This window comes from Typopeltis vanoorti, chromosome 14 (genome assembly GCF_054136105.1).
Source record: "Typopeltis vanoorti isolate ZY-2024b chromosome 14, IOZ_Tvanoo_1.0, whole genome shotgun sequence".
Lineage (NCBI taxonomy): Eukaryota > Metazoa > Arthropoda > Arachnida > Uropygi > Thelyphonidae > Typopeltis > Typopeltis vanoorti.
In genome coordinates, this window is record NC_143562.1 from 51,040,075 (window position 1) to 51,066,405 (window position 26,331).

Sequence of the window (26,331 nt, forward strand, 5' to 3'; positions counted from 1 at the left end):
TTGGTTCAACAAGCTGCAGCATACGAGCCAATGGACATATTCAAATATAAAAGACCAAAAACTATATTAGCCTCCTATAACGATGCATAATCTCCATGCCCATTCAGGGCGAGCAAACTGCTCGTAAATTTTACCCTCACTGTAACCACAACAGATAGCGAGGAATATGAAAAGCATTTTGCTTCACCCTTAAAGAATAATTGTCAATTGTCAATGTTGTAGCTGGGTCGACCGTGAGATGCGGTGATCAATACCCTTGGAGGGTAATGGATGGCAATGCTGTAGCAAGTGAAGTTCTAACTGAGGCTCAGCTATTGCTGTTACCCTCCTGCCATGATCAGAGCTTTAATTTAATAGCTCAATAACACCTTATCCCTACACTGTCCTCTACAGATAACGGGGAAGATGAAAAGCATTCTTGCTTCGCCCCTTTAAGCCAGTCCTTATAAGGAATTAGGGTACTATAAGTTATATTACTTTATCAAATGGCATAAGGGTACGAATGATGGTAAAGATTTAAATTAGGGCTTTTGTAAGTTATATTTGTTGCAGATGAGTTCTGAAGATCTCGCCATTTTATGCCAGTGCTTTTTATCCAAAAAATTCAGCGTTTTGCAGAAGTGCCGGCCAGGCTACAACTGCACGTTAGCGGCTTTTTTTTTCTTTCTCTGAGCTTCTGACACATCACAACATTGATAGACATGAAAAAATAAATAGATGAGACGATATTTGAGGAAGTATATCGTGAATTCATCGGACTTGGCGAGCTGCTTAACTGGCCGGGAAAGGTGAAACTTTATGATACGTTTTCCCTCGCAAGCGTCACAGGCGATGACGCTGCTGAAATGGAGGAGCAGCTGGAATCGGTGATCTCTACTCCCTCAGATTTTGAAGAGGTCGGCGCACGCAAGAAGCGCAAAACAACCGTAGAACCACCCAAAGATAAAGAAATGGAACAAGACGGTCCATTTTGGACTCCACTGCTTCTCCCAAAAAAAAGTTGCCTCCGATTATACTAAGAGAAAAATACAGATGATCAGTTCTAAGATCTACAATGTCCAGTTTACAAATTGATTACACAATGGCCAAAAATGTGGATGAAGGTATAAAGATACAACCCGCCACGGTGACAGATTACAGAAAATTAAGAAAAGAAATGGACGTCAGAGGTATTCAGTACCATACCTTCTCACTCAGTTCAGAAAAAAAAATTAAAAGTGATCCTCCGTGGCGTCTATGATGACATTGATCCAGAAGAGATAGCTGCTGATCTTAATTTACTGGATCTGCCTCCTATTAAGGTCAGCAGAATGTATAGATCTGACAAGCCTCCCGTACCGTTAATCCTTGTAGAGATCCATAACGTTTACAAAAATATTTACAAATTAAATTCAATCTGCGGGTTCATTATCACACCAGAGCCACTCCGGAAAAGGGCATCTTCTGGGCAATGACACAGGTGACAAAATTTTGGCCACTCCAGAAACTGTGTAAAACTGAGTTTAAATGATTTTGAATGGGTGGCTATCCCCACATTTCAACTCAGTTGAAATGTGGGGATAACCACCCATTCAAAATCTGTACAAAGACGAAAACCACCTCGGCTAAATGTGCCAACTGCGGTGGCCCTCATCCTGCCAACTATAAGGGATATACTCAGCACCCGAAGAACAGACGGTTAGAGACAGCTAAACTGTTCTCCTCCTCTAGTACAAGAATACCAGAGCCCCCTTTCACTACAGCCGGAGACTAGGAGGCCCTCAAAGATAGAGGGTGCCAAAGGCAAACAAGAAGTTATGCAGATGTGGCCCGCAAACAAGTCAACACCAGAACAGAATCAGCCAACAGCACGTACAAACCTGACGCTGTTATTACGGCCTCTCTAGAAAACATGCTATACTAGAATTCGGCCTGTCAAGCCCCTCAGCAATCCCCACTAAAAGATTCCTACGTGAAACACATGCCATTCTCACAGCACTTATAGATGAATTAGAAACAAATTAATTCTAGCCTCTTTCAGATCGTTGCATAGAATGCAAATGGCCTCAGAAACAAAATTTTGGAGCTCGAAGATATTACCCATACATATCAACCAGATGTTATTCTAGTACCTTCGGACAGTCTTAAAATAAGGGGTTATTTACTATACAAAATCGACAGGTTAAACTATAGAGCCAACGGCACTGTCATCTTCATTAAATATTATATCAAACACCATTCTGTGAACAACCCTCCAACCACTAACCTTGAGGTCACAGGCGTGTAAGTATTCACTAGCTCGGCTGGCAGACTGAAAATCTACTCGGCTTACAACCCACCCTTAAAACTCTACTGCATTCTGATCTAAATGCCATCTTAGGTGTCAGAGAGTCCATCATTATTGCCGGAGACTTAAACTCCAAGCACCCTGACTGGAATTGTAGAATCACCAACAAGAATGGCTGCATCCTTTCCATCTACATAGGATCAAACTATGCAGTTATGGCAGGCCCCACCCAACCAACTCATCTTAGAACGTTTGGCACTTCTGACATTCTGGATATAGCTATCCTGCAAAATATTAAACTTCAATACAGTCTAAAATAATTGAGCGACTTATCATCTGATTATAACCCAATTCTACTACAGCTGGGAAAACAAGAATACCTGTCTCCTCCCTCTCACTCATTTTTTTCGTGGGAAAAATTGTCAAAAGTACTCCGGGATTACATTGGACCTGTTCCTCATATAAGTTCCAAAGATGTTGAAACCGCAGTCACAAGCCTCGCCCAACAAATTAACTCTGCTATAATAGCAGCCATCTCCTACAAAATTGTCCCCAAGCCTGGTCGTCTGCCTAAGACATTATGAACGTGATCAGAGAAAAAAACAGAGCAAGGAGAAGATTTCACAACGCCCACACACCACAAGACAAAGCAGTTCTTAACAGACTAAATGGTGCAGTGCGAGATGCACTCAAAGCTCACAGAGATCAAGTATGGGAAGAAAATGTAGCTTCTGTCTCATCTACTGATCACTCTATCTGGAGACTACTGAGAAATATCAGAAACAAAGGCAGATCCCTTCCCCCTATACTTTCTGACCGGAGCCTTGTTCGCACAGACGTAGAAAAGGCAGAAGTAATAGCAAAAAATTTAGAAGTGCAGTGCAAAGCTTCATATGAAAACTCAGATTTCGATCACTTGTATAAAATTCACAGACAGGTCAGACACTCGTTAAAACTTCCTGATACCGATGCTGACCATATTGCACCCACATCACCTGCTGAAATATATGATGATATAAAAAAAATTAAAGAACAAAAAAGCTCTCCAGACCGCATCACAAATAGGTTGATCAAGCTGTTTTTCCGAAAAGCTGAAGTGCACCTGACCATAATAATAAATGCAATCTTAAGGTATGACTATTTTCCTCCCACCTGGAAACAGGATGATATAATCCCAATTCATAAGCCAGACAAGGGATAAACCCGCACCTGCTTCACAATTATCGTCCTATCAGCCTTATCTCCAACTTGGGTAATATTGCAGAGAAGATCATCCTCTCACGACTTCAAACTTCAGTAAATGAACTAAACATCCTTCCTAAAGAGCAATTCAGTTTTCAGCACCATAGTACTACCCAGAAAATCCTCAGAATAGTTGAATATATTACCACAAGCTACAACTGGCGTCAATACACTGGAGCTGTTTTTCTTGATCTATCCAAAGCATTTGATAAAGCATGGCACTTCAGATTGCTACACAAACTTATCTCAGTGAAAATGGTACATCTAGTTAGATCATATCTACAGAACAGAAGCATGTAAGTCAAAATCAATGGTACGACCTCATCCCAGCGCCATATCTTGGCCGGAGTACCGCAGGGATCCCGGCTGGCTCCGTTGCTGTTCTCTATATACATTTCAGACATTCAGTGCAACACAATATCATCCATCATTGCCCTATATGCGGATGATACAGCATTATTAGACAGATCTCTCCGGCCACACCTAATTACTAAAATGCTTCAAGAAAAACCTTATAAACCTAGAGAAATGGTTCTCCAAATGGAGACTACAAGTGAATTCCCAAAAAAGCTCAGCCATTCTCTTCACAAAAAGGCCAATATCTCCTGCAGGAGACGTCTTACTATTCAATACTAAAATTCTCTGGCAAGCAGAATCAAAATACCTTAGTGTCGTGCTCGACAAAAAAAAAATAACTTTTAACCAACACATCAAGACTACGTGTGCAAAGGCATCTAAAGCGATCGACCAGATCTTCCCCCTAATTAACAGGAACAGCAAGCTAAACATCAGAATCAAATTGCTTTTATAAAGCTGACGATGCGTCACATACACACTTATGCTTCTCCTGCCTGGAGCTACACCTCCATTACTAACATTTTCAAACTGCAACATGTGCAAAACAAGTGCCTGCGAATGATTCTAAACGCCCCATGGTCCATCAGAAACAATCAACTTCATCGAGATACAAATATTCTTTATATCTTCTCTTTTCTACAATCTTAATAACGTCCATACACCCCTAACGATCTTGTTCAGCAAGCTGTAGCCTACGAGGCAACGGATATATGTAAATATAAAAGACCAAAAGCCATTTTAATTTTCTGTAGCGATGCATAATCTCCATGTCCATTCAGGGCGAGCAAACTGCCCAGCCGTAATGGATAGCGGGGAATATGAAAAGCATCTTACTTCACCCTTAAAGCCATTAATGTCAATTACGATATATATGCATAAATATGTCATCTGAGTGGAACTAACGCGTTCTTACTTAAAGTAATTTCTCAAGTTATGATTTATCTATTACTAACATTGATTTTTTTTTATATCTGATGTATCGCGTTTGACATTTGCTAGCATTTAGAAATTAGAAGCTGCTTTAAATTTTTTTAAAGTCTGTAAATCTTCACGTTGTTGCTTTTAATAACGTGACTAAGATGTTACATGCTAACAGACTTAGAAATCTTCCCATTGTTCCCTTTCATAAACTGACTAAGATGTTGTATGCTAACCTTAATAATGTAACAAAATGTTTGAAATGCAACATGTGCATAAAGCACGCCTTTTTCGTTTGCAATCCTGCTTCTAGTTGTACTTGAGTTAACAGTTGCAATACATTTCGTTTGGCATTTGCCGATTGTTAATAATAATAATAATGGCACCGTAAGAACTGCATATGCTATTCAGACTGAAAATGCATTTCTAATTTAAACTAGGAAGGGTTGGCCATAGGCCATCATTAACACATAATGTAATTCGTGCAAATATAAGTATAAAAAAAGGGGGGAGGGGGAGGATTCTTCATCTAAAGGATAAAAGAAATTTTCTACCGAATTCAAACAACTGTATGAATCTGAATACCACTTTGTATCCATAGTGTTCTATAATCATGTAACTAAACTCAATAAAAACAGCAATAAGGACTTTTGACTGCCTGGAAGTTTTGAAACGTACGTGAACTGCCTCAGTGAGCTATAAACAGGTTATATAGACAACTTGCAAACAGAATCAAATCCAAGCTGATTTACTCGTTCACAATATAGAATGTTCTGCTTTTTTTTCATCTGAATAATTTAAAAATACACCTTAACCAGTTGTTCATCCTGCATTCCTCAGTAGCCAACACGTCCTCAGAGGGCCTCAGTTAACCTGAGTTTTCCCTTCGGAGTCACCTAGAGGAAAGTGTTCCAGCAAAGCTGCCCTGAAGCAAGGAATATAATGGACTACGTTCCAGATATTGGCAGATGGTCATGCTTGTATAGCGTAATGAATGAAATGTGAGCATGAAAGTGGTTAAATTGAATATGGTTTTTCCTTGAGTGCAGGAAAAAAATTTGACATTTTTCCTACTGAAAGGCAGGAGTACTGATATAACAAGTTATGTGTTTGGTTTTAATAGGTAGGATAAATTAATTTCAAAAATGATGTTAAATTCCCATTTTATCTGCCACAGTCATGATGTGGTACAAAAGACTACTAGCAAAACAAAAGACAAATGCGTATACTCACCAGAATATACAGATATATTCTAGAGAAAAAAAAACTATAATAAATATTCATTATAGTTTATAAACATGTCAAAAAAGGCACTTAAAAAGTTTCGGAAATAACCGAGAACTTGTCTGAAAATACAAACTTTGGCATGAAGATATACTGGTATTGCACTACTTAAAAGGCTACGAACTCTTTCCAGAAATTATTTATTCTCCTTTCTTGGAGCTTTTGATTAAGACTTCACTGACTTCACAGCAATTCAGAGTTTTCATCAGACTGAAGAGAAACCCAACGGGTGTAAAAATTCTATTCTATACAATGGAATATTAATTTTAGATTCTGTTTCTACCCATGATATTTGGAACGATGCTCTGCCGTCTTGTGTACGGATAAAACATCAGTTACCACGCAAAAGCAGATTCTGAAACAAACCCAACATTACAAGCAATGCCTCCATAACAGACCGACTACTAAGTGGCTAAAAAAAATAGAAATTCATAATCCCAACAACGTTTTTGAACTTTTGAATTATATTATGTTAGTGTAGAACTAGACTTGCGTTTCATATTTAAGCTTATAAAACAAAACAATTTGAATTTTTGAAAATTGCTTATAGTTCCATATGCATGGAACTCCTTTTCCCGTTATTATTACTTCTCATGCATATAGCATAACACTTTTGGAAAATCCACTGAGAATTAAAGGATCCAATGCAACTCCGACAAGACTGGCCAACTATCTATTGATATAAGACTGTTTCTCAGTAGATCAACATATATAATGGAGATATTTAATTGTTATTTGTATGCATTAATCTCTATGTAAGAATGTGTGTAACAGTACCAGTCGATCACTGTTGTGGATTATCTTCAAAACAGAATCTTACCTGAACAGCAATAGCATTAAGTAAAGCTAGTAGAAGTCGAAGAGGCCATTTTGCTTTATACGATCTGTGAGACCAGAGTCTGTGAGCTCCAGCGCTGACTCCAATTCCTGACAATAAATGTAAGATAACACCTGGGAAAACAAACAAGAGAAATTTTATTCGTATTTTATATTATAATCTTACATCATCATAACGCTACATATGAATACAGACCTTATGATCTGTTCCAGTCTAATTTAATCTAATAGCCTCTTTTGAGATCTACCCAGCCATATCCTTAACAATTGGTTCGTATTCTGTTAATTGTGTAGGATATTGGCTATTGTTGGCCATTCGTTTGCATGCGCGATCCTATTGTGTTTGTACATGTTTAGTATTAGTATTTCTTCTAATAATTTTACTTTAAGTTATTTTAAACTATCTTCATTTCTTTTTGGTCTAATAATGTATTTTACAGTTCTTTATGTAAATCTGATTTCACTCGTTTCTATTCTTTGTTTATCTTGTTTATTTATTGACCAAATTTCACACTGCTTACTTATGTTGCTCCACACTATAAATAGCTGTTGATTTAAAGAAATTGCTTTAGATTTATATTGGTAAATTAGCAAATTCTCATGAACTTTAAGAATCTGAAACTGTTCAGCCATTACGTTTCAGAACAGCATTCTATTTATTTAAATATATTTCCCCATTCCTTACTTACTTTTGTTATGTTTGGAATGTTCATTATAATCTTACTCTCATGCCACCAAAAGGTAACACATTAACAAAGACCTGTTTAAAAAAAAAAAAAAACGATGCCCTACACATCAGTATAAAGCAAACATATTAACCATTCTGTGACGGTTATCATACGATTTGGGTGAGTATGTCAGCTGTTGCGTGATAATACCTGAGAGAGGAGGCCGTTAGGTTAGATGTGGCGCACTTCGGTCATTCATTCATCTGTTGGCCTCGAGGTTTATTACAATCCAGGAGGGTGGAATTTGGCTGGAATCATTTATAGCCTTGGTGTGTTGTGTGTTGGTGACTGTCATGATCAGTAGGGTAAGGTTGACACAATATGGTGTTATGGAAACGGGGAAGTGTTGATCGTTAAAGATGGTGTGTTTACTTGGAGAAATTTGAATATTTGTGAGTAGATTCGAGAAAGGATTTCAGTGTTTGTAGATAGATAGATAGCACTATTGTCTTGAAGGATGGAAGAAGTGTTGTTTCTTTTTGTTTTTATTTATTTATTTTGTTTATTTGGTGCACCAAAACACCAGATGGACGATCATTGTGTTAAAAATAAACAACTAATGTTTTTGTTTTTTTGTTTATCCCTACAAATATTGTTCTCAAATAAATAGAACGACATAATTGATGACTTACATGAATATTTATGTGTAAATGCATTTTATTATTATTCATAAAGTGATTGGGTCCTTGAATAAATAAATACAAAACTCGTCTAATGATTTTTTTGATTAAAAGGGACCGGATGAAAAATTTACAGCCCCTAACTTTTCAAATCAGCAAGCAGAGGAATCCAAGCCAGCCTTCATCATCATTGGTAGAATTATTTCTGTTGGTAGATGACAATTTCTAGAATTTCGGTAATGTGAGTACGGAAGACAGTCTGCACTCTCATCTTCTTACTAACAATAAATAGCTGAGTGGTTGATTATTTTTTCTCGAGGAATTAAAAAAAATGGGAATTCCATGTAGGATACAAAAGACCTTTATATATCCTTTTAAAGTAAAGGTAAGTCGCAGTCTTACATCAAAGACAGCATAATTTTGATTCTGGACACACCGGTTTTCCATTTTACAAAATAGGCGAACTGTCTGAAGAATACATATAATAAGTAGATATAAATATACTACCGTCGTAACCTCAGTTACTTTGTTCTTAATTTCAAACAGCATCTAGCCACAGTAATTAAATTTAAAAAAAATCATTACTTAGACCTACCTCCAAGATCAAATAACTTGAAAACAAGCTGAAATACAAGCCTAGAAAAAGTTCATTAATTCTTTATCAGTATTATTAACTAAAATGATTTTTATCCCGTAGTATCTCCCATGATGACAGTCTAGCACAAAATCCAACCATTACCTGGATGGAATTGAAATATATATATTTCATTGCTTTCGATGCCACTGTTCAGTGAACTATGCTAGTTTAAGGGAAAACAACAGCATCATTTCATATTCAGACATTTATGAACTAGAAGTTTTAAGACATAAGAATTTCTCTTTTTTTTTCAAGTACACATAAATGTATCATGCCTACCTCAATAGCTTTCACTTTCAAACAATGGCTGCCTTCAATTTACACCACTGATTATACGTGCATATAGTTTCACACAGGTTAAACTTTACAACTGTTTCAAATTAGTATCAAATTTGCTTTGAAATATAATCATTAAATTTAGTTTTCTTCTAATTATATTTAAATTTTATCTAAAAGAAAATAATAAATTAAATTTTATAAATATTTTTAAATGAAGTCTTCTTTTTTGAAAAACAAATTTATAGAATTACAAATACACCTGTTTGAGTTTTGTATTGAAATCATTGACAAGAATCTTCTGTTCCAAAATCACTTCGTGGTTATTAGGAGAGGGAATCAATCAACCGTGAGATGCGGTAATTGATTAATTCAATCCAATGCCCTTGGAGGGTAATGGATAGCAATGCTGTAGCTAATGAAGCTCTAACTGAGGCTCGGCTATTGCTGTTACCCTCCTGCCATGATCAGAGCTTTAATAATAGCTCAATAACCTTATCCCTACACTGTCCGCTACAGATAACGGGGAATATGAAAAGCATTCTTGCTTCGCCCCTTTAAGCCAGTCCTTATTATATTATAAGGACTATAAGAATCACTTCGTTTTTTTCCCTGAATGAACTAAAGTTAGAAGGAAAACTATGGTTTATTTTTCATGCGTATATTTTTTTAACCATTAACCATAATAATGTTTATTCATATTTTAATAAGGATATTTCGCGATGATTGTTTGCGTTATTAATATGTATATTTAATTTTATTTATTTATTTATGCTTATGGCTACATGCAACTGGTTAGCGAAGAGTACAATCACAATTTCCAGCAACAAATGATGAAAATCTTAACATATAAAAGTTCATGACGTAAAAGGCAGCTTTCTAAGTCTTTCCGTTTTTTTTTTTTTAATAAAGCAAAAGTAACTTGTCATAATCAAGCCAGGGGCAGTTATCGTCCTACTGTAACAAGTATGACAAGGCTGCATGTTCTCACAACACTTCACAACATAAATGTAGCTGTATCCGAGGTTTAATTAGAGAGCAGGTGTGTCTTGTGTGAGAAAATTTGATCCATTAGAGGGGGACCCCATTTCACATTGTATCATCATCTTCTAACATGAGGAGGAGTTCTGTTGATACTATGACGAGGACAATGAGAGTGATTACGAGAATGACGTCTTCATGGTGAGACGGGACCGTGATCTTCTGTTTCCTCCATAACCACCGCCACATCAACTACATATCAAGGTTCAGGCTGGAAAGCCAAAATAAGGCCTCATCCGTCACTTTGTGGATGTCCTGTAGGCCACTACCGTGAAATTGGCGCCTTGGGTAGTCGTACACAATATGAGTAATCGTCTGAGCCAAGGGAGAACAATCACAATAAGGGTGATCTGACAGCCCCCATTTATGTAGAAGGTAACCACATCTGCCCTGACTAGTTCTGATCCTGTTTACTGATGACCAAATCTTCCTAGGATGATCAAAACCAGACAGCGGAGCACAGGGATCTTCTGCTAGGAAGCCGTTTGTGGGTAGATTGTTGGACCAGTGTTCTCTCCATATGTCAGATATTGATGGCAGCGCAGCTGAAGAGAATTCGTCCGTGGACCAGAGAGGCTTTCTAGATTTGAGGCGTAGACTAGGTGGGTTAATGAGAGTCTGATGTAGGGACAGGAGTGGGTTGCTCACTGCTTTATTAAATTCCTTAATCGAGGCTTGTCTTCTCCGTATGTGTGGTGGAGCAATGTTAGATAGAGCAGACAGCCAGGAGAGAGAGGGATGCTTCTCACTGTATAGTTCGCCCACCGTTTGTAGGTCCCTGCTTCGCGTCTTTCCAAGAATAGTCGATTCATGCTGAAAGGGAGAAAGAAATGAAGGACGTCCGAATTGGTCGCCAACACGCGAAATCACGTGCTTTATAGGTAAAATTTTCCAACTGTTATACAAGCAACATAGTTAACTACAATAATCATAAAAGAGAAGTTAGTTTTCCGACCGGTAATAATAAACAACTCATCCCACAATACGGACTGATTACCCTATTATCGGAATGGATTCTCCTTTTTCTGAGATGCGCAGAAGTGTCGAAGGATCTCTAATCGGTGGGCGAACTACACCACTAATTGTGCGCATGGTAGAGTTTAGTTGGGTGTCTATAATGTTAGTGTGTGTACCTCTTTCCAAGACAGGGGCACAATTTGAAATGATATTATTTCTGGTTTTAATTTTATTGGAGAGGTTGATGATGTGCCTTTTATAGGTTAGGCTTCTGTCCAGGCTCACCCCAAGATATTTTGGGTGAGGCTCGTGTTCTACCATATTTCCACAGAAGGAAAGGTTGAGGTGTCGATTCGCCTCTGCATTATACAGGTGGAATACTGAGGACACTGTTATCGTTGGATTTGGCTTCAAGTATACCACCGCTTAAAGTACTATTCCAAGGTGTTCAGGTCTGTATTCAAGGTTGATTCTAGGTTGGTAAAGGAGGTGGATTGATGTAAGATCGCTAGGTCATCGGCATACATATATTTGCTTGATCTGGGATGAGGTAGATCATACACGTAGATGTTAAAAAGTATAGGGGATAACACAGAGCCCTGAGGAAGACCGTTGTGAAGGAATCTGGGCCTGCTCTTTTTTCCGCCAATATGGACCCGGATCTTTCTGTTGGAGAGAATAGAATCAAAAAGTTGTAAAGTTTTTTTTTTCACTTTATAATATTTCCTAGTTTTAGGAGAAGGCCCCCTGATCTAGACAGTGTCATAAGCAGATATTAGGTCAATGAAAGTGGCGCCAGATTTAAGTTTCTTCTGGAAGCCTTAATATTTAATGAGTATATTTAATGGGTATAATAGCGGTGTAGAAAATAAATATAAAATAAGAATAAAAAAATAATTTTTCATTTATTTTATATTTTATCTTACTTCAGTATTTAAATATTTACTTGACAACTTGTAGTAAGAGATAGAGCCAAATTACAGTGATCATATACACAACTCTAAGCGTTGCGAAAACATCTCTGATTAACTTACCGCATTACCTGAAGGCTAACACTCGGTACCGCTGCTATCAACTCACTTCAACTCACTTCCTACTTTAACAAGGCAATCTATACTATCATTCTTGGTACACTCCATGATACTGAATCTCATTTATCCTTTCGTAAATGTAAGAATGAAATTAATTTGCGCATTGGATGAAACATCACCTAAACACTGATAAAGACTAATTTAAAAAGAAAAGTTTTGCCTTAGAGTAGAATTTGAGCTGCCTGAAAACCACTCACCGTATCGTAGAAATTTCACTCGGATCTTCGCTAATACAATGTTCCATTATTGAAATCTGCTTGACAGGAACCGAAATTACCTGTAATTTAAACTATACAAGGATATTATTTTCTGTCAACGGATGAATCGACGTATTCAATACGGGTTTGTTAACATCCTTCAGGCAAACAGTTTGATTGTCACTTGAACTGATAAGATCAATCAAAGACCACTTATTCAAACGAATGTGTCTTCGTCCCACTTCGATCTCTTCGAAAGGACGCATTTAAATTGATTGTTGTCAGTGGTAAAAGAATTTAGCAATAATACTTCAAGCCCCCCCCCGGAGATATGTAGAAGACTTTCCTTACACGTGACAATATTTCGCTGTATATTTCGATAGAACCAATTATGATCTCTTCTTCTTCTTCACTAAGAAGGGAGCGTGGTACTTCATTACCTTGAAAGTTAATGAAGCAGCATGATAATTGACCTAAATAATTTAATGATATGTGCTATTATAGCATCTCTCCCTCCAAATCCATCAACTTTTCGATTTTATGTCTCAGTGATTCACTTGAATTCTTTGACCTAATGAAGACATCAGTGAACGTCTCTTGGGAATTATTACGATGGCACTACTTGACCTACAGCTTTATGAATATACAATAAGAAATTCGATGAACCTCGTATTGAAGAATGACCTGAACCTTCATTAGATACAGATGACAAGATGTACACTACTAAACCATTGAAGCGTACGCCCCACTACGGTGTCATTTATAAGCGAATGAAAAATACATTATTCGTTTAAAAATTATGAAGCTTATGGGAACAAACTAATTGGTTGGCATTTGACCGACTTGGTTGGATGACCAGGGAACATTTCACTCTTCTGTTCAGACCAACGAAACAGACTGTGGACTGAAATTTCACTGGCATAAATATTTTAAATATGTTATAAGATATATAACATATGTTATATGTTAAATTTACATTAAAAAGAAATTACATTCAAATGACTTCAGTCTGTCATTTAATTCTGTTCAATTAAAAACCATTATTTATTATCATTATTTGAGTCTTATTTACATTATTTTATATAATATTTTTAAATTATATTTTATTATTAACCGTGTAAAAATAAAATTAATATTTTAATTTAGTTTTAGAAAAACTTAAAATATGTTAATAAACCAGTTTTTCTTTTGTTATTTAATTATTAAAAAGGATAATGTTTCGTGCATATACGCAAAATTAACAAAAAAAAACTATAATTGGTGGTTAGCTGCTGATAAATCATTACTGTACTTATTAATATTAAACTGGTATGCCAAATAAATATTAAAAATTAATTTGATTTTGTGGATCTCAATTACGTGCGTGTTAAATGGATTAGCACATTCCATTACATTTGGAGAATATCGATATCTTTTTCCATATAACAGTGGTCTGGAGGAAGTAGAAAATTATTATCTCATTTCAGACAAAATAAATGTCTCATTTACTCAGGTCTTAATTAAGGGAATATACAGTAATCGCCTAAGGCTTTCTAAGATCAAAAAATTTTAAAGTTTATTATTATAAGGTCACTAAACGAAACAGTTTATTTCCCGACATCACAGTTAATCCATTCTGTGCGGTGAGTCAGCGTTACATCAACAGCGGCATGACAATTAAATTATAGGCAATAAGATTCCTTTCTGTATGGAATCTGCTTTCGAATCGCTGTTCACTAAAACCCCAAAATGAAGAATACAATTGCTATAGTATTAGTAACGGGATGGGTCGATGTTGTGTTCACATCCTGTTAGAGGATTATCTGTTCATGTTTATTCAGTTCTGGTCAGTCATTTTATTTAGTCGATATATTGGGCGCGGTTAGACTACCCAGTGATCAGCTGAATAGTGTGTGTGGTTTGCAATAATAAAACGATGCATTTTCAGGTACTGAATTATGTCCATAGACTATCAAAATAATCTACTCAACCGTCTGTAAGTGTTGTTGGTGTTGGATAATATCAATAAATAAATGACACTTTGCGGATACGGTGACCTGGATAGCTAAAACTGAAACGCAAAATAATTTGAATCAAGAGGACTCTAACTTTAGTCTGGCCCCGAGCTCTAAAACATCTTAATCTGGGCCTGCAGTTATCTTAGAATACATGCTGAAATTAGAAAACAGAGGTACAGCTGCTGATAGGGGATCTTACAAATTATTACCGTAAAGGTGATAAGAAACAGGGAATGAGAGACTAGAAGAGGCCTACCCCTTAGAAGATCTGAAGCTCTCCGCCACTTCCCTCCCAAAAAAATGAGTCATTTATTGATTTATATTTATTTATTAAATATATATTTATACTTATTTATAAAGAAATCTTCCAAATAAAATAAACTTTTCGCCTGCTGAAATCTTCTTATCCTCTCTCAGTATTGCTTAAAGGATTCAAATCCTCGAATTGTATACATACTGCAGCCATTTTGAAATCCTATTGACTCAATGAATTATATTTTGAGGCTACTCATTACAAGAATTTTCATCTCTATTTCTCAAGCAAGTGAATGAACATGGCTAGCGGAAGTGGTGAGGAAGCAGTCGTCTCAGAGAGCCAGTTACATATTATCTTCTTTAACACGGGTACCTTTTACTAGTTTTTTTTAACCCTAAGATAATCTAATAACCTCATCTATTTTATAGGCAGATGAGGTTGGGGTAAAGGTCATTTTTTCTTCGATGGTTTTCTTTCTGTATCATATATTTTCGATTCCATTATTAAGCAAATATTTTTGTTAGCTTTCTTCTGAAACAAAACATTTCATCAGAATTCTACAGTTACCGATCAGCCAAACTAATAATCATAGTAATAGTTCTTAAAAGAACTGGAAGATGGACTGAGTCCTTGACTCTTTATCCCGTCATCTAAATGAAGAAAATCTGTGTGGATGGGGTGTTATTGAGCTAAAGGATTTAGTCATGGCTGGGTAACGGGCAATAGCCGAGTCTCAGTTAAAACTTCATTAGCTACAGCATTGCTATTGGTTACCCCGGAAGTCCTAAAAAGGACCAAATCCTATTCCCATTCATAATCATTTCATCAATAATAAAGCTCTGATCATGGCAGGAGGGTAACAGCAATAGCCGAGGTTCAGTTAAATCTTCATTGGCTACAGCATTGCCATCCATTACCCTCCAAGGGTATTGGATTGAATGAATCAATCACCGACTGTTTAAGTAAAGGTGAACTCAAATAAATTCGGACGATCTCTAGGCCACTCCATAGTGGGCGAAAGACCGTCCATATCTCAGCGTTGGTTCCACTTAGTGACGGGTTCCCCCACCACCGAGCAGAACCGCTCAAATTCCGAAGAAAATAATTCACCGACAAAGCCTCTCAGCGGGCCGTGCCGAAGAACACTTTCCCCGGAGACTCAAATTGCTCCGTTAAGGCAAAAACCTTAAGAGAGCGAACTCAAAAACTCTCAAATATCATCGCCCAAGGGGGTAACAGCAACAACCGAACCTCAGTTAAACTTCATTGGTACAGCATTGCCATCCATTACCTCCAAGGGTATTAATCACCACATTTCACGGTCGATTGATTCATCCTCATACCCTTCATGGTTTTACTCTCCTTGACAATATAAAAATTTTAGGTTCGCTCTTAAATGGTGTACAGTTTATTTCTGCATTTTATTTCAGTTTCAAAACAATTTTTTAAAATAACATAATTTATATTCATTATCTTTATAAAGATAACGTTTTATTTATTTACTGATATATTAAAAACAAAGGTGTTACAGATTCTTTTTTCCCCCTAAAATACTGATATTTGATACTCGATAATAAATAATCTCGACGATTTAACTAACTTACCAAACAGAAAGGTTTTGAACATGGCTTCAGTAAAAATCAAATATATTCCATATAAAGCGCCACTATGAAGGAAAGTAAAGATTGCAATATTCCTCCAGACTAACGCTTGCTTGACTTCTTTTTTTACATTTGTTATAGTTAGCGTTTCTGTAACCTGAGATGAATGAGGACTCATTTTCTAGAAAAAAAAAATTATATTTAATTGGTGTAAATATATCATAAATCATCTCACTATGGCAGAAATCATTAAAAGTTATACACATATGCTTTTATAATATAATTTCATAATATTTACAATTTTATATATATTTTTTTAAATTTTTCTATAAATTTTAAATTTTTTATATCTCTGTGTGCGTGGTGTCAAACATGCACACAAGAGATATAGAAAATTCATTGCTAAGAGAAAAGGTCGGGTTGTGACGTAATCTTGACGTATTTTTTAAATAAGAGTTCATCAGAATGTATGTTGAAGAAATATTTCCTTGGGCGATTTCATTAAGAAGGACATCTCTGATAACTGATCAGGCATACGCCTTGATATCGAACCAAACATAATGGACTTTGTTTTGATTGAAGTGAAAGAGTAAACAAAACTGTTTTGTTCATTTCCTGGTTGTTGTATTCGTATAACTTTTAAAAAATGTAAATAAAAACTAGTAAATTGCAACTAATAGTGGTAGAAACTTTCCTTGAATGTGACCTAGAACTTAGGTACCAACTTTACCCAGTATTATCATCCTAGTCGTGCGTACGTGTGGGGGAAGAAGATGAATCTGTGCTCCAATTGTTAACCCCATCCCCTCAGGAAATTGTTTCAGTTTAGGTATGTTGCGCCTTTTTAGTCTCCGGAGTTCAAATGAAATCTTTGATCCTTTTTCAATCTGTGTCAAAAATCACGTGATTTGACGTGCTGATGTGCGTGACGTCTTAAAGTGACCTTCATAAGTTGCCATTATTTTTTGAAAGAGAAATGAGTTGTACCAAATGAGTATTATTAATGCCAAGAGTAAACAGATAACCATTAACTAATAATTAAATATAAATAAAAAATTTAAATAATTGTTATTATTATTTAATAATTATAAATAAATTATATTTTTTTATTAAATTTTTAGAAAATCTATGTGGGAGAGAGAAAAGTCCTTTTTAGGACTTCCAGGATAACGAGTGGCAATGCTGTAGTCAATGAAGCTTTAACTGAGGCTCGGCTATTGCCGTTACCCAGCCATGACTAGAGCTTTAGCTCAATAACACCTCATCCACACAGATTTTCTTCATTCAGATGACGGGATTAAGAGTCAAGGACTCAGTCCATCTCCCAGTTCTTTTAAGAACTTAAGAACTATCAATGCATGTCCTTATAAGGACTACGCATGCGACAATCTATCTATGCATGTCCTTATAAGGACTATGCATGCGACAAGATGGATGGAGACGAAAAAACGAATCGACCGTGAGATGCGGTGATTAATATATACCCTTGGAGGGTAATGGATGGCAATGCTCAAAAAGATTCTTCCTTAATAGATACTCCCAGTCTTATGGATTCCGATAATAACAGAAATCCCAAAGAAAGAATACCCCAAGTCATTCTTCACGCAAAGGAGCACTGGACGGCTATAGCTACATCAATCAAGACCATGAATATAGCCTTCACAAAAACCACAAATACAGATGAAGGAGCACGTATTTTACCCAAGACAGTTACAGATTACCGAGAAATTACCAAATTCCTCGATAATAACACCATATCACACACACATGAAATCAGTAAAGATGAAACACGCATATATAAGCTTGAAACAGTCTGTGACCTGCTTATAAAAACAGAATCCCTAAAACATAAACCTACCACCATCACACAGTGTCATATGTGCCAACGGTTTGGCCAAGTCCAACGTTGCTGCAAGGGGGAATATAGATACGCAAAATGTGGAGAAAGGCATACAATTGCTTCCTATAAAAAACTAAGAACAGTCAGAAAAATGTACTAACTGCGGAGGAACCCACCCCGCCAACTATAGAGGCTGTCCTTATTTCCCACTTAACCAAAGATCTCAAGTTATGCGTAACACTGCAACAAATCCACCGCTGGAAATAAATACTGTACTCCCATCAGAACTCACAATAACCAAAGAAACAGCAACTCCCAAAGCAAGATGAACACGACCTAGTGTCCTACACACAAGCAAACCTAACAACAATACCACATGGGTAGCAAAGTTTAGTAGAACCAACTGCGCAGAAGAATGCTCTCTGCATTTCTCAATGGCTAGTAAAGATACAAGACCCACGATAATAAAGATTATCCGCTGGAATGAAAACGGTTTGAACAAAACAAAATTCTAGAATTACAAGAGTTTACTACACAAAATCAGGCAGATATCATCTTCGTCAAAGAAAAAAAAACCATTTTCCCCAGCCGATAAACCCAGAATCAGAAACTACATCCCCAATCTTAATGACAGACTGGATGCGAGAAGTGGAGGCACCGCCATATTCATCAAAAGAGATATAATCAAGTTGCTGTCCCCCCTCACCAAAAACCTCGAACCCACTGAAATATAAATCCATATGGCAAACTCAAGCAGTCTTAAAGTCTTCTCAGCATATAACCTTCCAACAAAAAAACTTATTGACTCCGACCTAGAAGAAGTATTAAGAACTTGTGAAATAGCAATAATCGCTGATAATCAGAACGCTAATAACAAAGCCTGGAACAACAGATTGCCCAACAACAACGGCAAAATTCTGAACAGATTCGCTGTCATGAGGAACATAGCAGTGGACTGGCCCGCAGAACCTACTCATTACGTTGGCACAGGCGACCCCGTGGTGCTGTCAGATACAAGTAGTTAATGACCCCAGCTCAGACTATAATCGCATTTTATTACAGTTAGGCACCGCACATAGTTTCACTGAAGATAACAACATCGTCATTAATTGGAATTATATTCCTGCAGCTCTTCAAAAAAGTCTTGGATCAGCCACAATCATAGCTTCAACTGGAAGAGAAAAAAAAATAGAAAATGCCACAAATTCTTATAGAAACTCAGATACTAGCAGCTCTGAGTTCTCTTACAGAGAACTCAGAGCTGACATTACAATTACACGCACATTCCCAAACTGGCTTCCCGACAAAATTAAACAGCTCATTCGGGTGTGTGGGGGGGGGGAAATACCGGTACCATAAAACTCTGACCCCGGATAATCGCCAAGCATTTAACAGGGATACAAATCAGATATGTTATGCACTAAAAGACTTCCTCAACAGTCAATGGCATAAAAAAAAAAATTCAACGCCGAAATATTTGAAGGCCAGTCTCTTTTGGAAAGGTATGAAAGCACTCCGAACTAACTGCAGGCTCCCCTTCCCCCTATTAGCAGAGAACGGGGAATTGCCTACAATGATGCAGATAAAGCGCAATCTTTTGCAGATAGTTTAGAAAAACGGTGCACTCTCCCAACTATAAAAATGTAGATTCAAACTTCATAGAAAAGATACACGGATACGTACAGAAATCAAAAATGCCAACCTTCTAAACAACACTACACCCATAGCACCATCCGAAGAGCAACAAATCATTGGGAAACTCAGGACCAGTCGGGATATCTAACAAACTATTCAAACTTCTCTCCCCTCCCCTACAAAAATCATCATGCAGTCATTAAAAATGCAATATTACGGTTCTTGTTTTCCTACACGATGGAAACTAGCAGATTTATTTCTAATTCCCAAACCAGAAAAAAAAATGCAATTCCCTCAAAACTATCCCTACACCTTTTTTTTTATTAATTTTTTCCTTTTTATTATATAAAAAGCTGTGCAGTATTCTTCTCCAGCAGAACAGCAAATCAGTTGGAAACTGTACATATGTTCAACAAACTTATAACCTCACAAACCTCCGCTAAATACTTAGGAGTTCAACTAGATTAAAGCCTCCACTTTTGGATACGATACTTAAATATGAACAACAGATTCTGCTTTACAAAACGCTTCACCAGCCTGGGGACATAGTACTGAAAGGAATATCAAGAAGCTACAAATAATCCAAAATAAATGACTAAGGATGACACTGAACGCTCCCTCGTTCGTCGGGAACCAATTTCATCACGATGCCAAGATACCAGATATACGTTCCGGCCTAAAAACTACCGCTGAAAAGTGTTTTACGACTACCAATTAATCCATCAAGCTGCTAATTGCAACCCTGAGATTACTCAAATTACAGAAGGTCGAATTCCATTCTAGCAGACACATCGTTAGCAACACCAAAAACTCACGAGAAGCGGGCCGAATTCTACCCACCACCTACCATTCAAAGCGGCTATTCCAGATGTAGGGATTAAGAGTCAAGGACTCAGTCCATCCACCAAAGAATAACAGTGACCGATATAATTTTAGACAACTATAAATATCACAGTGTAACGACAAATACTCTCAAAGTTGAATAAGACTTGCGTGTTTCTGTAAGTCAAGAAAGAACATATCAGCAGCATCCGTATGGCCTACAATTTTAAGTGGCAAACTCGAAGAAGAACAAAAATAATCACTTCCTTGTAGTTGTAAGTTCAGTTCAAGTATCAACAAATACTAACCTATCATTCACACCATTCGACAGTGCTTCTCATGCAATCATAATATCCTTTTATTCCCCATAAAAAGCTTTTAACACATCTCCATTTTTTTAACACAGCAATAAAATTCCATGAAGGAAATAAACCAGCGATTTCTATAATGAATATTTATTATAAAAATACGAGAAAAAAATAGACAGTTGGATAAAAACCAACTTTACAGGTCAGGATAATATAGGATCGTAATGAGGTTATGATTCATAAGGGACAGATTAATAGTCTCTGCAATGAAAGAAGAAAACAAAACGATGGTGAATTATGCAGATGTGGAACACGCTTCCTTGAATATCAATACCAATAATTGCTTTTCATGCCCTGAAAACCCAGAAAAATTTCATCAATATTTTTTGCACTAACTTTTTAGAAGTGAACCGAACATAAAAGCAATAGTATGATGCATAGAAAGACAAATACTACAGAGAAGGGGGGGGGGGAATCTCAACATTGGCGGAATATAAAATTTAAGCGTATCCTACAAATAGCATTTTGGCCAAATAATTTTATTTTGATACTTTTGTTTCGAATGATTTAAAAGTAGACCACCATAAACTACCTGGATTTCATTTTCATTGACATTTTTATTATTCCTTTAATACTTGCAAATATTTAGGAAGAAACTGGTCACAACTGATGCTTGAAGGAGCTCACTGCCAACATATCAAGAAGCAAAGTTTTGACATGTATACACATCGTCATATTCAAGAAAAAACATGAAAGATGTCGAAAGAATGGTTGCTCAAACCATCGATGAATTCCTTATTTGTAAGACCATAAATTATTATTCAAAGCAATACGTATAGGAACATACTAGAGGAGATAAGATCTTGGATTTCACAACATCAGAGAAATTAACAATGAACTACATTAATTCTTAGAACTATCTTTTATAGCGATTATTTTACTTGGAAAGAGAGTTAAGCCTAAGGAAAGAAATTATACATTTTCTGTTAAGTGGTTGAATTTCAAAAAGATAATTTTAGAAATATGATAAGACAATTAAGAATAAATAACTGGGAAACATTATTAATACGTATAGAATGACACTTATGTGGCATTATTGAATATGTCGATGATATCATTACTGTGTGCATTAATAGGTATTGAAAAAGTAAAGGATGACGAATTTGTGATCTGCATATCGGTTTGGCTAGTTATAATTAATTCAGTGTATTATTCATCTTTTTTTTTATCATTGAGTTAATTCGTTTTATGGTGTTCCTGTAAGTGTATTTTAATCTGCTGGTCCTTGTTTCTCCCTCCCAAACATAAAGCCAACTTGAACACGCTTCTTAACATTTACGAGTACATCCAAGTGCTCGTAAATGTACTAGTACAAAAAACACAGTAGAATCAGACTAAATAATGTCTAGTAAAAACCAACTCCACTATACGGAAGCGAAACATGGACCATAAAAAGGAAAGATGAAAAACGAATTCAAACAGCAGAAATGAAGTTCTTCAGAAAAACAGCTGGATATACCAAGTGGGATCACAAAACAAATGAAGAAATCTTACAATCCCTGAAAATAAAACCAATTAATTACTACATAAAACAGTATAAACAATAATGGCCAGAAGATTTAAATCGAATGGACAACAGCAGACTACTAAAAATATTATACAGATATAAAATAAGTGGAAAAAGAAGAATCGGAAGACCAAGAAAAAGATGGCATGAGACCGGAACAGGCCACTTGGCCTAAATTCCATGTTAGGAAGAAGAAGAAGAAAAAGTAGTACACGTATAAATATAAATTTGGCTAATTTGTCAGGTTCTTATTGCTACTTTAGACTAACTCTTCACGTTAAAGACCGACGATAACAACTATTATTGCATTTTGTTGTTTATTTACCAAATAAGAGTGAATTTATAGAGTTGAATTAAAGTTTAGGAGAGTGCAGGGGTTGTATTCTGTGCTGTCACTCTGAACTCAACGACGACTAAGGCTAAAGTTTGGTAGCCTACCGATTTTCCAAAGTTAGTTAGTTAGTGCCAAAAGGGTTCCTTTTGGTAAAAACATTGGCATTAAAAGATTTATTTAACTGATTGCGTTTATGTGACAGATTTTCCTGTTTGAGGGTTGTAGCAGGGAAAACTCCTGTACCTTCACCTGTGATCTAGCTTTAAGTCGTAAAGCTGTTTAGGCAGTACTGTGGTGTTGTAGCCGCCAGCATCTGCATAGAGGGGAAAATTAGTATTCACTCTAACGTTACTAGTGATTTATATACGCAATCTCACTAAGAATTTAATCACGTTGAAGCTGCAAAACCGAAACGTTGTACGTTGAGTCTGAAGATTAGTACCTTTTAGAAACTTTTTCATTTTGTTTTCTTAAATTTTTTCATTGATATTCTTAAATTAAAGAAAGGTTCCAATTTATGTATCACTTTTATGCATTTTTTAAATAAAAAGGACAGCTTTTTTTTAAATATTTCAATTGTTATTATATCATGCATGAAAGATAAGTAAATAAAATAAAATCTAGTATCTTATCATCCTAGATTTCTTCCTTGATAATTGGACGAAAAAATATCGTGGTTTTATTCCTAAAAACAACGCTAGACAGAATATTGCGAAATTTAGTAAATGATGACTTCGACCCATTTATGCAATACTCGATTCCAAAAACGGAATCTTTTTAAAGGTCACCTGTTGTTGTTTTCGATAAATTCTTTCGAACATCTCCAGATAGGCACTTTCGTCATACGATGGAAACTAGATTTGACCGAGATCACGATAAAAGCAGGAAGAAGATTTTAAGACTAACGAATCTTCCTTGTCAAGCAGCCACCTCCTGCTGATGTAGGTATTTTAATCCCCTCCTTATGTCTTCCCCTGTAGAATTTCAACATCACAGCATTCTCTCAGAGCGTGGGAAAAACTGTAAAAACTATCTTGGGAAGAGAATTTAATTTTAGAATACATCAAGAATAATTCAACAGCACTGTTTTTTTATTTGACAATTATCTGAAATACCACTGGTATTATATATTACTACTAATAATTATTATTACTATTATTATGAATTATAAACAAAGTGAAGAAATATAGACTAAACTGTAATTAATTAATTATGCAGATATTTCGATTTAAGTTTCGGGCAACTTTGTTTCTTAGTTGGTCAATTACTGGATGAAGATCGTTTGCCATGTCATTGTCCTACCATGGGTTCGAACCCCTGCTAATATATGAAGGAATTCGAAATATATCAGAAGTATATTAGAAGATTTTTTTTTCATCATACAAAAACAGGAAATAAAAAAAACAGCCAATGAGTACATGCAGTTACAATGGACCCTCACCCGAGATTTTACTACCTAATTAGTTCCTGGAAACGTCGTTAAACGAGCCGTCGTAAATCGAAACTTAAATTCACATAGACTCAGTGTCATGAATTGAGGTTATTGCTGGAAATACAGCTTGAATTATATTAAACCGTACTGAAATGGCACTTAAGTAATGAAATAATACATTTGTAATCATGCTAAAGGGAAAATGTTACAAGAGTCGCTATTTACAGCTACTTTAAATCTACTTGTACTTTCGTCTGAATTAAGGAGTGTTTTCTTTTTCTGAATAAATATTCTTGTAGCATGGAAAATGTTCCTGACCGTGACTAAGCCTTTTGATCTCCATTATGTTCAAAATCTGAATCATTGTTCCATTTTTTTTTTTTTTCAGAAATCTCTGTAATTCTTTGTAATGTTAAAGTAGAGCTGAGGCAGAGTTAGATTCTTCGGTGTCATCTTTTTCGGTAGTTCTTTGCTTCCATTTTGATAAATTCCTCAGTTTGTAGGTTCCTTTTTATGCTAGTTTGTCAGTTTATTTATATCTTGTAGTAGACACTTGTTGAAGATTTGAATCTTCTTTCAACGATTCATACCAATTTTTATTTCTCGGTTATATGCTCTTGAGGATACACATCTCAATCGCTATATTTCATACAAGCATAATAGAAAATTTACATAATAGAATAGGCCTCGCTTTTACTGTTGCAGTAAAAGCGAGGTCTACTGCAACAGCATTAGTTATTAAGGTTAATTCCAACCTACCAACCATAAGGGGAACTTCCCTCAAAATATGACAATAATTATGAGGAACAACTTGAATATAGCTTAAATCAAGTAAAACGATTTGGTCTTTGATATTTCACAAGGTTTGAGGGTTTGGGGATTGATACATCGAATTACTTCCCTATTGTATTACCATTATATGTAACTGCAACTGGAAACTGTTACATACACATTTTCTACCTGGAAGTTTGGGTCCTTTATATGGGTGGTATTATAATTAGGAATAAAATAGCAATAAAATTGTTATATAAACTAATATATCCTCTGTCTAAAAAGAAACCGAACTTTTCGAAAATAGAAGAAACTAGTGGCGCCACCTGTTGTATCTACCTTCGTTAGTGTTTTGTCAGCTGTTTATGTGATTTGTTTCATTAGAAGCCGAGTTATCGTGCCAAGAGTGACAGTGTGTTTTGACGAACGGTTGGAAAATGAGTTTCAAACAGAGAACTGCGATTGACTTTTGTGATAAACTTGGTTAAAGTTTTACCGAAACGCATCAAATGCTTCAAAAAGCACACGGTGATGAATGCTTATCCCGTACGAGTGGTTTAAGTGATTTCAAAGTGATCGTGAGACGCTTGAGAACAACGAAAAGCCAGGCCGTCAAAAAACTGGACTGAGCGAAGTTAACATCCAAAACGTGCGTGATTTCATCAAAGACAACCCGAAATCGTCCGTGAGATTGATTGAAGATGAATTGGGGATTCTACAATCAACTGCATACACCATTTTGACCAGAGTTTGGGCCTTCGTAAATTGAATTCGCGATTTCTTCCCCACAAGTTGACCGACGACAAAAAATGTATCGAATTGAACACTGCAACATTAAAACCGCTCGTAAGTACTCAAACTTCCTTGAAACGATTACTGGTGACGAAACGTGGTGTTTTGAGTATTAGCCCGAAACTAACCACCAGAGTGCTGAGTGGAGACCACCAGAAGAGGGACATCCGAAAAAAAAGTGGCTTGGAGAAGTCAAAAGTAAAGACAATGCTGATTTGTTTTCTACGATTCCAAGGGAGGACATTATCCACAAAGACTTCGTTCCGCCTGGTGAAACAGTCAATGATGAGTTTTATATCGAAGTTTTGAAGCGATTGATAGCGAGAATTCGTCGCGTACGGCATGAATATCTTGACGACCGTCCGTTCGGCAAAACACGCTGTCACTCTTGCAACTATAACTCGGCTTCTAATGAAACAAATGTCAAAAAACAGGCAGTTACATTTGTTTATTTCGTATTTCTAACAATTACTTGAAACGGATCTACTTTTCTGGTAATTTCACATTTGAATTCCTTACGTAAGT

At 36.2% G+C, this 26,331-nt stretch overlaps 1 protein-coding gene across 1 annotated transcript in view; it reads right to left on the reverse strand.

The window, feature by feature from the left end:
• LOC150099464 (acyl-CoA Delta-9 desaturase-like) overlaps positions 1-26,331 on the reverse strand; it is a 90,491-nt gene that overhangs the window by 19,425 nt on the left and 44,735 nt on the right. The window contains exons 2-3 of the mRNA XM_090404365.1: positions 16,309-16,486; positions 6,888-7,018 (exon numbers count right to left, since the gene is read on the reverse strand). Of these exons, the coding sequence (XP_090260491.1) occupies positions 6,888-7,018; positions 16,309-16,483 (306 nt within the window). The 5' untranslated portion in view covers positions 16,484-16,486. The remainder of the gene's footprint in view (positions 1-6,887; positions 7,019-16,308; positions 16,487-26,331) is intronic.